This window comes from Papio anubis, chromosome 10 (genome assembly GCF_008728515.1).
Source record: "Papio anubis isolate 15944 chromosome 10, Panubis1.0, whole genome shotgun sequence".
NCBI classification, from domain to species: Eukaryota; Metazoa; Chordata; class Mammalia; order Primates; family Cercopithecidae; genus Papio; species Papio anubis.
Genome location: NC_044985.1, coordinates 54122671 through 54135225, shown reverse-complemented (window position 1 = coordinate 54135225; position 12555 = coordinate 54122671). Strand labels below are relative to the sequence as shown.

General features: G+C 41.6%; 1 protein-coding gene across 1 annotated transcript in view; it reads right to left on the bottom strand.

Annotated features, from left to right (window-relative positions):
* MYO3B (myosin IIIB) overlaps positions 1-12555 on the bottom strand; it is a 485789-nt gene that overhangs the window by 256113 nt on the left and 217121 nt on the right. The window contains exons 15-17 of the mRNA XM_031651705.1: positions 9382-9480; positions 8566-8680; positions 581-707 (exon numbers count right to left, since the gene is read on the bottom strand). Of these exons, the coding sequence (XP_031507565.1) occupies positions 581-707; positions 8566-8680; positions 9382-9480 (341 nt within the window). The remainder of the gene's footprint in view (positions 1-580; positions 708-8565; positions 8681-9381; positions 9481-12555) is intronic.

Here is a 12555-nt window from a genome sequence, read left to right as displayed (position 1 = left end):
GGCCCAACCTCCTGTATTTTTTTCAGTTTGTAGATGATTTTTTCAAACACAACAAAGGTTAAAACCCAATACCCAAAATTACCTGCCATAAAATTATTTTCTATAGAACTCTTGCAGCTTATGGAAGGAACACTGGTGTTCCACAGGACATCCTTGGGGAAATACTAGTTCATGAAAACATCCAGAGCTGTTAGAAGGACCAGCAGGCTGGGCGAATCCCAACACTTTGGGAGGTCGATGGTGGGGGGGGAGGTGGATCATGAGGTCAGGAGTTCAAGAGCAGCCTGGTCAACATGGTGAAACCCCGTCTCTACTAAAAATACAAAAATTAGCCAGGCGTGGTGGCAGGTGCCTGTAATCCCAGCTGCTCTGGAGGCTGAGGCAAAGAAATGCTTGAACCCAGGAGGCAGAGGTTGCAGTGAGCGGAGATCGTGCCACTGCACTCTAGCCTGGGTGACAGAGCAAGACTCTGTCTCAAAAAAAAAAAAAAAAAGACTAGCAAATGCTGCATTATATTTTACAGAGCCTAAAGAAGCATGTGCTTTGGCAACAACACAGCCCACAAATATCAAATAATTACCATTTTGCAAAGCTTCAGCATCGGGCACCTCACTTTTATCAGTCTGATGTTGAGAGGAAATAGCTGCAAACTCAATGTTCCCAATATTCAAAATCCCGGCCAAAATTCTGTACACTGAGTGCACCTCCTGAAAAGGACATCAAGAACCATATATGAAGGTCATTGCCAATCAAACTAATGAACCACTAGACCTGTAGTGGAAACTACCAGTTGTTTACCAAAGTCCATTCTCCCTCTTTTTTTAGACACACAGCCAAATTTCCCAAACTCCTTTGCAGTTAGAGGTCATCATATAACCACATTTTAACAATGAAGCAAGCAGAATGATGTGGGTCACTTCTGGGCCCAGGCCTTATGGGCATGAGCATACCTCCTCTATACTTTCCTTCTCGTTATTGCTGGCTGAAACTCCCAGCAACCCAGCCTTAACCATGCCACTGATGAGGATGCCTTAGACCAATAATTGCATAAAGGGAGTTGTTCTGCAACCTGACCCTCTTATCTGGAAACAGTTATAAGAGATAACTAATCTTCTTTGTTCTTTAAGCCACTTTTAGCCTTTTACCCTAACTAATACCAGCTCCCAAATTCAGGTATGATCTTTTGTTCAAAGCAAGAGCGGAGCTGTTTCCTTAACCTCTTTGGAATATCGCTTTTATGAAGCAGTTGGGAAGACATTCATTCATGGCTCCTAGAATATTTTAAAGTTAAATGATGGACTATATAGTTATGAAGTCAGGAAATATTTTGAGAGTCACTAGAAATTATCTGTGATAATTGTATATGAAATTATATTTTTATATAACAAGAAATATATATAATTAACCTTTTTTTGAGATAGAGTCTTGCTCTGTCACCCAGGCTGGAGTGCAGTGGCACAATCTCGGCTCACTGCAACTCCTGCCTCCTAGGTTCAAGCGACTCTCCTGCCTCAGCCTCCCGGGTAGCTGGGATTATAGACACACACCACCACACCCAGCTCTTTTTAGTATTTTTTAGTAGAGATGGAGTTTCGACATGTTGGCCAGGCTGGTCTTGAACTCCTGACCTCAGGTGATCCACCCTCCTCAGCCTCCCAAAGTGCTGGGATTACAGGCGTGAGCCACCGTGCCTGGCCAACAATTGACTTTTGTTTTTTTTGTTTTGTTTTGGTTTTTGGTTTTTGGTTTTTTTGAGATGGAGTTTCGCTCTTGTTGCCCAGACTGGAGTGCAATGGTGCTACCTCGGCTCACCGCAACCTCTGCCTCCCAGGTTCAAGTGATTCTCCTGCCTCAGCCTCCTAAGTAGCTGAGTAGATGTGCCACGATGCCCAATTAATTTTTTAGTTTTAGTAGAGACGGGGTTTCTCCATGTTGGTCAGGCTGGTCTCGAACTCCTGACTTCAGGTGATCCACCTGCCTTGGCCTCCCAACGTACTGGGATTACAGGCATGAGCCACTGCGCCCGGCCAACAATTGACTTTTGAACAATACAGGTTGGAACTGCACAGGTCCTCCTATACATAGATATTTTTCAACCAAACATGGATCAAAAATACAGTATTCACAAGATGTGAAACCCACATATACAGAGGGCTGACTTTTCATACATGTGGGTTCTGCAGGGCTGACTGCAGGACTCGAGTATGCTTGGATTTTGGTATATGAATTGGAGGCTCCTGGAACTAATCCATCACATATACCGAGGGACAATTGTATTTGTTCTTTGCCCCCAGTTGCTGACACAAAAGCATCTAAAACCCTTGAAAGTGAGTGATAGGAATGTTAGGAGTCTTTTTGTTATTTACAACAAGCCCCTCTCATCCATACCTGAGGTTATACTAAGCAGGTGACTTTTTTTTTTTTGAGACAGAGTCTCGCTCTGTCGCCCAGGCTGGAGTGCAGTGGCCAGATCTCAGCTCACTGCAAACTCCGCCTCCCAGGTTTACGCCATTCTCCTGCCTCAGCCTCCCGAGTAGCTGGGACTACAGGCGCCCTCCACCTCGCCTGGCTAGTTTTTTTGTATTTTTTAGTAGAGACGGGGTTTCACCGTGTTAGCCAGGATGGTCTCGATCTCCTGACCTCGTGATCCGCCTGTCTCGGCCTCCCAAAGTGCTGGGATTACAGGCTTGAGCCACCGCGCCCAGCCAAGCAGGTGACTCTTGGTGGACCTCTAGTTAACTTTAGGATGGAGAGCTGGTTGCCAGAGGAACCAATCATGTGATTAGAGAGTTCGAACTTTTGGGTCCTCCTCAGCCCAGTCTCTGGGAGCACAGAGGGATTAGACATCGAGTTAATTCCCAATGGCCAATGATTAACCAATCATGTGAATGTAATGGAACCTCCTACAACTTCTACCTCCTGAGTTCAAGCGATTCTCCTGCCTTAGCCTCCCGAGTAGCTAGGATTACAGGCACCTGCCACCATGCCTGGATAAATTTTTGTATTTTTAGTAGAGATGGCATTTCACCATGTTGGTCAGGCTGGTCTTGAACTCCTGACCTCAGGTGATCTGCCCACCTCGGCCTCCCAAAGTGCTGGGATTACAGCCATAAGCCACCGTGCCCAGCAGAGTTGTATCCTTTATAATAAAACAGTAATGGTAAGTAAAGTGTTTTCCTGAGTTCTATAAACTGTTCTAGCAAATTATCAAACCTGAGGAGGGAGTTGTGGGGACTCTCAATTTATAGTCAGTCAGTCAGAAGTATAGAAGACAGTAGCATAGGTATTTGGAGTCAGGGTAGTCTTGTGGGACTGAGCCCTTAGCTTGTGGGATCTGATGCTAACTCCAGGTAGATAGTGTCAGAATTGAGTGGATTGTAGGACACTCAGCTGGTGCCAGAGAATTTGTTGGTATGGGGGAGAAAACCCCACATATTTGGTGTCAGAAATGTGAGTAAAAACAGTTCTGATTATCTAAGCTCTATTTTTATATTGAAAGTTGAATACATATGTATCATTAATAGTCAAAAAAAATTAAAGGGTATATTTACTTATTTAAAAACTTACATTTTCTATATGTGAAACAATGAAATAGGAAAATTTTGCATTTTATGCTTAGAGAAAAGTACTTTCACAAAAATATTCAGGCAGGTAACTTGATTTAGTACTCTACATAGCAGCAAAGGAATAGAAACGGTCACTAGACCACTGATAAAGCATTGCCTCACAGATTACAACTTCCTGTAAACATTACTCAGTAAAGCCAAAAAGAGGAACACAGACTATAATAGTGACATCTGCTGGATACCTGATAATGCTACAAAGACAAATGAAGATTTTAAACTAGGCTTCTACAATGGATAAATGTTATTCTTCCAACTTCTAAATCAAAGGCAATATGTCATGTTTTTTACTTTAAGAATCATTGTTTAATCACCCAACTTAAGAGTGGCTAAGGAGAACACCTACTAAATAGGTTTTCTGGGACTTGCTTGGATTTAACATGACAGCACCTCATTACTTAGATCAATACAGTGTGAGGCTTGCTCACTACACTGAGCAACTTCCCACAGAGGCAGATCCCGGGGGTAAAACAGAGACTCTTGCAGTGAGTTCTACATCAGCTGTTTCTATACCCAGTTATCTCAAGAGGTTATCTGAAACTCTCAGTACTCTTAGAAAAAATAAATGTATTTCCTGTAATTAAAACACGCATCACACAAAGACTCTCTCTCTCTCTCTTTCTTCATGTATTACAGTACAAGCTCTGAAACCTCCCAAAATAAGACTTCCAGGCATTTCACCACTGGGATAATCACCATAGAAAATGACTGTCAAAGGCTATACCCTTGAAACCAGCATCTTGCCCTGTTGCTTCTCTGGCAATATCCTCTTCAGCATAGTGCCTAGACAACCATTTAAAGTGAAAAACTATCTATGACCCTGAGCAAAAACATTTAGGTTCAAACACTGTGTGAATCACTGAAATTAATGATCGATTGGGTCTCCTTCCTTGATTTAGTGAGAACTACAGAGGGGTAACCAATGCTCACCTTATCAAGGAGTTTATATTTCTGGGCTATTCCACCCACTTGACTCCATCAGTCCTATAACCTTGGGTTAATTAGTTCTCCCTTTCTGATCTAGGAGCCTCTGCGTTCAGGTCAAAACATCATGTACACTCATGGCAAAATTCAATCAGTTGTATGTCCACCTGTGGGATTACTCTTCCTGTCCTAAACCTTTTCGATCAAATTTTTCTTATTGTCTCCCCACAGAGAGCCAGGGAAGGTTTTTTCACCTTCTTTACCTTGTCCATTTTCTCTTGCTTCATCTCCAGCTACAGAGCTTTTCCTGGCATCTCTGCCTTTTCTGCAGACTCTTGCTATGCTGCTATCTCTTTTTATTTCTACCACTTTCCAACTTTCTATATTATAAAGTGGAATAGCTTCACTCAAGAAGACCAAGTCCTCCAACTGGGTTTCTCAATTTATTGTTGATGAGTATAAACTATTTCACTACCAATCAGCAAAAGTGGGGAAGAGAGAGCGTTTCTCCATCAAAGCCCCACTGCAGGATATCTGATATTTTCTTATCTTTTCTCGTAAGACACTTCTTTTACTGATGTAGATATTCTCTTGACAGAGTTGAGGCTAATTGAAAAGTTGAGAGGAAACTTAGTTTTCTCTGTTAGCCTGGTGCTACTCTAAGGAAATCCCCCTTGGCCTGGCTCATAAGCATCTCCGGTAGTTGTTTCTCTGGTATATCCCTAGGAATTTACTTCCCTTCCCAGTCTCTCTTTCCTTTCTTTCTTTTTTGTAAGTTTCTTCAGTTTTTCATCAGTTCTTCCCTAAGCACTGCATCAGGACCAGCTGAAAGGCCTCGCTACAGGCTCTGTTCCAACACTTCTCGGTCTCCTTTGCAGAGGCTCTACAACATCTGGCATCTTAAAAGCCAATGGTATCCTATTGTCTGTCATCAAGACATTAGAAATCCCCAGACTCCCAAGTCATATTTTCACATGTAATCCTTCAGAGCAGTACTCTCTCAATTCATAATCTATTTTGAAGAAAGGGAAGAAATTTTGTGCCGATCTCAAAGGCTTCTCCCTAACCTCTCCAACGGGGATCTATAGTGTACGTCCAGTTTTGACCATCACATAGATCATCTGCCCAAAAAGTTTTCATGTAGCATTAAATAGAAACATCTCTAAAACCCTATTGATTGAATATTGTAATTACTACCAGCAAGACAAGCATATAATTGTATGGTTTGGCTCCAGAAATAAGAGTTGAAAAGCACAATCTTCACAATAAGGTCTTAGGGATAATCCCCCAACCCTCCACAAGAAGTCATCATCATTAGTGGAAGACTCCTCCACCAGGGCAATTTCTTTACAATAAACTCAGGGTCAAGTGTTCTTTCAGATACTTTGGCTGGTGTCCCAGATTTAAAATTCATGCTCCTGACTCCACACGAAGGTTTGCTACTCATAATTTTGCTTTAAGGGTTTGAGAAAAAATTAAGAGATTCCTGCAGGGAACTAGTGACATTATAAGAAAGGAGAAGAACCATAATTTTGATTGAATTGACCAGTTCATTTAAGCTTTATCTAGAAATGTCTGCCAGAAAAACCTAAAAGAAAGTTCTGTTACATCAGCATTTGGCATCTGTTTCCTGACTACATTCAACTGGATCTTTCTGAATTTAGTCACACTACTTTGAATTTATAAACATAAAGTGAACTGAGTTAACTCAGCAAAACAGGTTGTCTGCAGAGATAGAACTACAGAATTCAGAGTCAGAGAGATAAGATCCAGCTTCTTCCTTTCATTTCTAAGGTTGCAGCTGATATAAATTGGTTTATTTCCTGTATGAATTAATGTGGGACATGGTGAAAATATACACACATGACACCGTTACATCCTGGTTATTCATTTAACAGTACAGACCAGGCACAAATTAAAAATGTTCACCATCTTTTACATGTTTTTCTTTTCATGTTTATTCATACAGTCATTCACTTATTTCTATTGCACCTTTTTTCCCAGAGAGGCTAGGGATGGCTTACTTCAAGGACATATACTTAACATACTAAATTTCTTCTGTTTTTAATGCTTTAGTGTTGTTGTACTAAAACAGATTTTAACAGTTTTCAATGTTGTTTATCCTGAAACAGATAGCATCTGTTTTATTATTATTATCAGTACATTGCTGTTATTAGAACAGCACCATTATATACTTTCTTTTAACCCACCTAAGCCTGAGGTTGCAATTTTTTGAATTTTTGCAATCAGACCTTGGTGATGACCTTGAACAGTAGGGTATAAATAACTACCACATGGTTAGCGTTCCAATAATGGAACACTAGGCATAAATGGGTTCAGCTAGGATCAATCTCTTCACGGTATTCTATAACTATATTTGTACTCAAAACAAAACATTAACTCTATTAATGATTATTAACCTTGACTTCTCTATGGTTCCTGTACCCTTTTAAGGACATGTGACCCTGCATACTTTGGCATGACACAGGTGACTTTAAATTGCTCCACTGCCATTCCTACCATGCTTTAACTCTTCTGGGGATGCATCTTTGATTTTTAAAAAGCCTGTTCTATAAGTTAATAACCACAAAGGTCCTTTAACAATGCTGGTACCTGTTTAATTGCTCCCCTCTAAGGAGCCAAGGAAGATATATTTATATTTTTATCTGACCTTTGGGATTTTCCACTGTCTGTCAGTTTAAGGTCTGTGGGAGGCTGACAGAGAAAATTAACAGCTGGCTAGACAGAAAAAAAAAAGGTGCTATTATGACTAAAATCAACCATGCAGGGGAGGGAAGGGCTAGCCATCACACTGCATTACACAGAAGTAATCCTTTATCTGGAGTGGCCATCCCAGGGTAACTGGAGTGTCTTTTAATCTAATCCCTTAAGATTTAACACTCTCACCTACCTCCTAATCATTCACCCCCTTTGTTGGAAAAGCAAAAGAATCTATATATTTTACAAAATTGATGGCATGAAGCCCAGAAACTATGACATAATGTATCACAGAATAATATTTGAGCCCAGGGTTATAAATATTGTCTGTCACCCCTAGCATATATTTAATACAAACAGCCTGTATCTAGGATGTATCAAGGATGATAAGAGTAGTACAGTATTGGCCGGGCATGGTGGCTTATGCCTGTAATCCCAGCACTTTGGGAGGCCGAGGCGGGAGAATCACTTGAGGTCATGAGTTCAAGACCAGCTTGGCCAACATGGTGAAACCCTGTCTCTACTAAAAATACAAAAATTAGCCGGGTGTGGTGGCACACACCTGTAATCCCAGCTACTCAGGAGGCTGAAGCAGGAGAATCACTTGAACCCAGGAGGCAGAGGTTGCAGTGAGCTGAGATCCCGCCACTGTACTCCAGCCTGGGCGACAGAGCAACATTGTCTCAAAAGAAAAAAAAAAAAAGGTAGTACAGTACTTAGAGCTATAGTTAATAATGTGCAACTGTGTACCATGGAGAAGGAAGTAACTGCAAGAAAGTTGAAAGGATTTTAATTAATTTGTCTTGTTACCTAAGGAGCTGCTTGCATAAATATATTTCTGTGACTTGGACGTAATCTACATGTTCCTGTACTCCTACCCCCCATTCACTTTAATGGTTGGAACAACCCTAAATCAGAAAATAAAAACAAAAACAAACCACAGTATTGTTTTGGTGTTTGTTATTACATGTGTAATGAATTGATGACAATGATAACAATTTATCAACACATGGTCCTCACAACAGTGCTCTCCTAGTTTGATGTTCCTCTGGGCTTCCTGTTAAAATGGTTATTCTGATTCAGTCATCCCTGGATAGACCTCAGGGTCTGCATTTCTAAGAAGCTCTCAGGTGATAACAATGTTTCTGGTCCTGGGACCGCACTTTGAGTAGCAAGACCTTATAACATGACCAACATGGCATTTGAAAGCAAGTATCCTGTCCCAAATGAGAAACATCCACATCTTTACTCACATTCATATAAGAATATTGCCACTTGAGTTTCTCTCTTGATCACTTACTTTGTCCGTGAACCCTATAATCCTGAAGCAATGCTGAATTGCTTCGAATTGTCTTCTGTAAGACTCCTTGGAAGTTATGTCGTGCATCACCCTTCCAGTTTCATCAGCTATGTACCTAAATGAAGGGGAGCATGACCAAACAGAATGAGCATTGACTTGGAAAGTGGTGCAGGCATTTCCATTTTTTGTCTGTTGTTTGTTTAAAGATGGGATCTCACTCTGTTGCCCAGCCTGAAGTATACTGGTATGATCATAGCTCACTGCAGCCTCGAACTCCTGGGCTCTAGTGATCCTCCTGCCTCAGCCTCCTGAGTAGCTTCGACTACAGGTGTATGCCACCACACCCAGCTAATTTTATTTTATTTTATTTATTTGTTTTAGACAGGGTCTTGCTCTGTCACCCAGGCTGGAGTGCAGTGGCACAAACTTGGCTCACTGCAGCCTCGACCTCCCAGGCTCAAGCAGTCCTCACACCTCAGCCTCCTGAGTAGCTACTTAAAAAAAAAAAAAACATAGTGAGACAGGGTCTCGCTATGTTGCCCTGGCTGGTCTCAAACTCCGGGCTTCAAGTGATCCTCCCACTTCAGCTTGCCAAATGATGCAAATGGCTGAGAAAAAATAAACCATGTGCAGTTGAGTTTTTGAACTTTCTAGACAATGAAAATGGTGAGATAGTTCCTGCCACCTCATCCTGGGCACTTTAGTTAAATACACTGTGAGTTTCCAGTTAGGAAAACAGCTCCATTTACTTCCAAGTTTGTCAACTGCTAATTGGACATTCATCAAAAATTAACAACCAACCCCCCTGACACTTACCTAGGAGGTTTTTCCTCAGGAAGTCTGAAGTCAGAAAGCTTCTTTTGGTGATGAAGACCGGCATAAATATAGTAAAATATGTGAAAATTTTTCTCTCCCCTGAAAAAAAAAAAAGAGACTTTAGTAATAATGTATTCTGGCTTCCCCATCCCAATTATTTTACACCATCTTCTTTCTGTGCAAAAAATTATCCCACGGCAAATTTGTATTTTCAGGCAATTAAATATTATAAATCCCACTTACAGAACAGTGATAGGATTAGTATAGTAACTGTCATAATGTTGCATTATTAAACACACTTTACTACAAGCAAAAGGTTTCAAAGAATGGGACATTTACAGGAAACAGCTCAGGTTGCGTATGTTGAAATCTTTCTATTGCAGCCCAAATGCCTACTGCCTTCTGTTTGTACCACATGTTGCTTCAGAGACAGTGAGGTCCAGCTTAGAGACATCAGCCAAATCCTCTACTTTACTGGAGCCCTAGACAGAAAGTGGCCTGCAAGTCTCACAGCAGTTTAGGGAGCAGGATTGGTCCAGAACTGAAGTCTTCACTCTCCCAAGCTGGTATTCTTAAAAATACTACTCAAAATGTCATTCATTAGTCTGGTCTCCTGCCATCCACCTCTTTTAGGCTACCCTGGCCAGGGTCCTTTCAGATAGGTGCTACTCTGAGCATAGTCTGTGGACTGCTGTCAGCTCTGAGCATAGTCTGTGGACAGCTGTCAGTTTATAACAAGAGAAGGAACTGGAAAGTACATGCCTAGACATTTTATAGCAAGTGACATTGTCATGACATCCAAGAGCATGATAATTTTTCTGATAATTAATTTTCACTGCATTTTACAAAGGTATTAGTTCAAAATGGGTGGGATATTTAAAACAAACAAACAAACAAATAAAACTGATCCTTTAGCACAGAGAGTTTGAAAAGCACTGCTCCACATCCCCTTCTTTCCTCTGGAGAACAGTCTCTTCTGCAGATACCCTTGGATTTTGGCAAATCTTTTCTTTGGTCAACCTAGCTCCATGGAAAGAAATCTTGTCTTTCTTCTCCCCTTATCCCCCTTTGTGGCATGGCCTCCATTCTGTTCAGCCTCTCCTGGGTATCCTCATCTTCCTTTGATTGTTTATCCTGTCAAAGCTCTTCTGTGACTTCTTAACTAATAAATTCAGTTAAGAGACAGGGTCTCACTCTGTTGTCCAGGCTGGAGTGCAGTGGTGTGATCATAGCTCACTACAGCCTCAAATTTCTGAGCTCAAGCAATTCTTGCACCTCCGCCTCCCAAGCAGCCATGACTATAGGCACACACCACCATCCTCCGCTAATGTTTTTGTGTTTGTAGAGACAGTCTCACTATGTTGCCCAGGCTGCCTTGACCTCCCAAAGTGCTGGGATTACAGACATGAGCCACTGTGCCCAGCCCCTATTTTTATTTTTTTAAAATACATTTTATTGTGTATATTTAAGATGTACAACATGATGTTATAGGATATACATATAAATAGAAAAATGTGACTATTCAATGAATAAACATCTTAATTGCCAGTCATGGTAGGCACTGTGCCAGGTACCAGGGATACAGGACTAAAGGGATTCATGTTCTCTGAGTGTCATTATAAGAAGCCAAGATCGCTACAGGGAAACCAGTCAGGGGGTCCCGGTGAGAAAGCATAATAGCTCAGATAGGGTAATGGTAGTGGTGATGGAAAATAAGAGTAAGCTTAAATATTATATATATTCTGGAGAAACAACCAAAAGAACGTCCTAATAGACTGAATGAGGATGGTGAGGGAAAGAAACCTAGAGACTGCCTCCTAGATTTCTAGCGTGAGCATCTAGTGATGGTGGCACCCTTCACTGAGACAGGAACCAAAAGGCCTGAGATGAATGTCACTTGTTCTTTAATCTCTGTTACATGTGCAGGCTTTGGCTGACCTATCTCAGTCTTACCTTCCTACAGTTTTTCTACAGATCCATCTAGTTCTCAATTCTTCCAAGCTTTTCCTGCTGATATCCATCGCTAGCATCAATTCAGTTTGATTTCCATCCCTTTATCTGTCAAGATTGGCTAGGTTTCGTTATAGTAATAAAGACCCCAAGATCTTAGTAGCTTAACTCAACACAGGTTTAGTTCTTGCTCAGAGTACCTGTCCATGGCAGGTCAGTGGTGGGGCTGTGCTCACTGCAGTCACTCATGAGCTGTGGCTGGCAGAGTAGTCCCCGTCTTACACTTTGCCAGACTCTGGAGGGTTGCCGTTACATGCCCACTTGCCAGAACCAGTTATGTGACCACACCCAGCCACACAGGAACCTTACAGTGTGCCCAGAAGGGGGTGAACCCCAACAGTTGGATGAACAGGACTGGCACAGGCCCCATCTTCTCTTCCTCTCACTTAATTCTTGTAAGAGCCTTGTGAGGTTGACATTATTATGCCCATGTTGCATATGAGGAAAGTAAGGTATATGAATATTTACATTAACAAGCAACATATCACATTAAGTGACCGAGAACTCTCCTCACACTATCTTGGTAAAAGACCACTTTACATTTGAACACAGAACACTATGCTTTCCATTCTGTCAGAGGTAGCTCCCTAAATTTTAAAACAATCCTAAGCTGGGGAGACAGAAGCAGGGGACCTCATAAAAATTAATCAGAAAGCCACAGGGAAGCGTAAATGACTCTGACTCTATCTTTCATTTGTTTAATGTTCATGCCAATCCCTACTGTGTGAGGAAACTGCAAGTACATGATAGAGGAAGATGCTTGGGTTCTCAGCCCAGAACAATTCCTGTAAATTCTACTTGCACAGTATCTTTCAGACTCCTCAACTTCTCTCCATCTCCACTGCCACCACCTTAGTCTAGGCCAGCGTTCTCTCTCACATGAATTTGGCAACAGCATCCTAATCATATCAACACAATCCTTGCATCTCCTCCAATCCATTCCCCATTGAAGCTAGTGTGATCATTTCAAAATGCAAGTTGGGTTTGGTGACTCCCCTGCTTGAAAACGTTCAGTGGCTTCCTATCGCCGTTAGAAAAAAGTTTGAAATCCTCATCCTGGTTTCAAAGCTCTGCATGATTTGGTCTCAGTCTTATCTTTGCCACTTTTCCTCCTTACTCTGGTCCCCACCTCGTTGCCTAACTCCTAGTGATCCTGTGATCTCA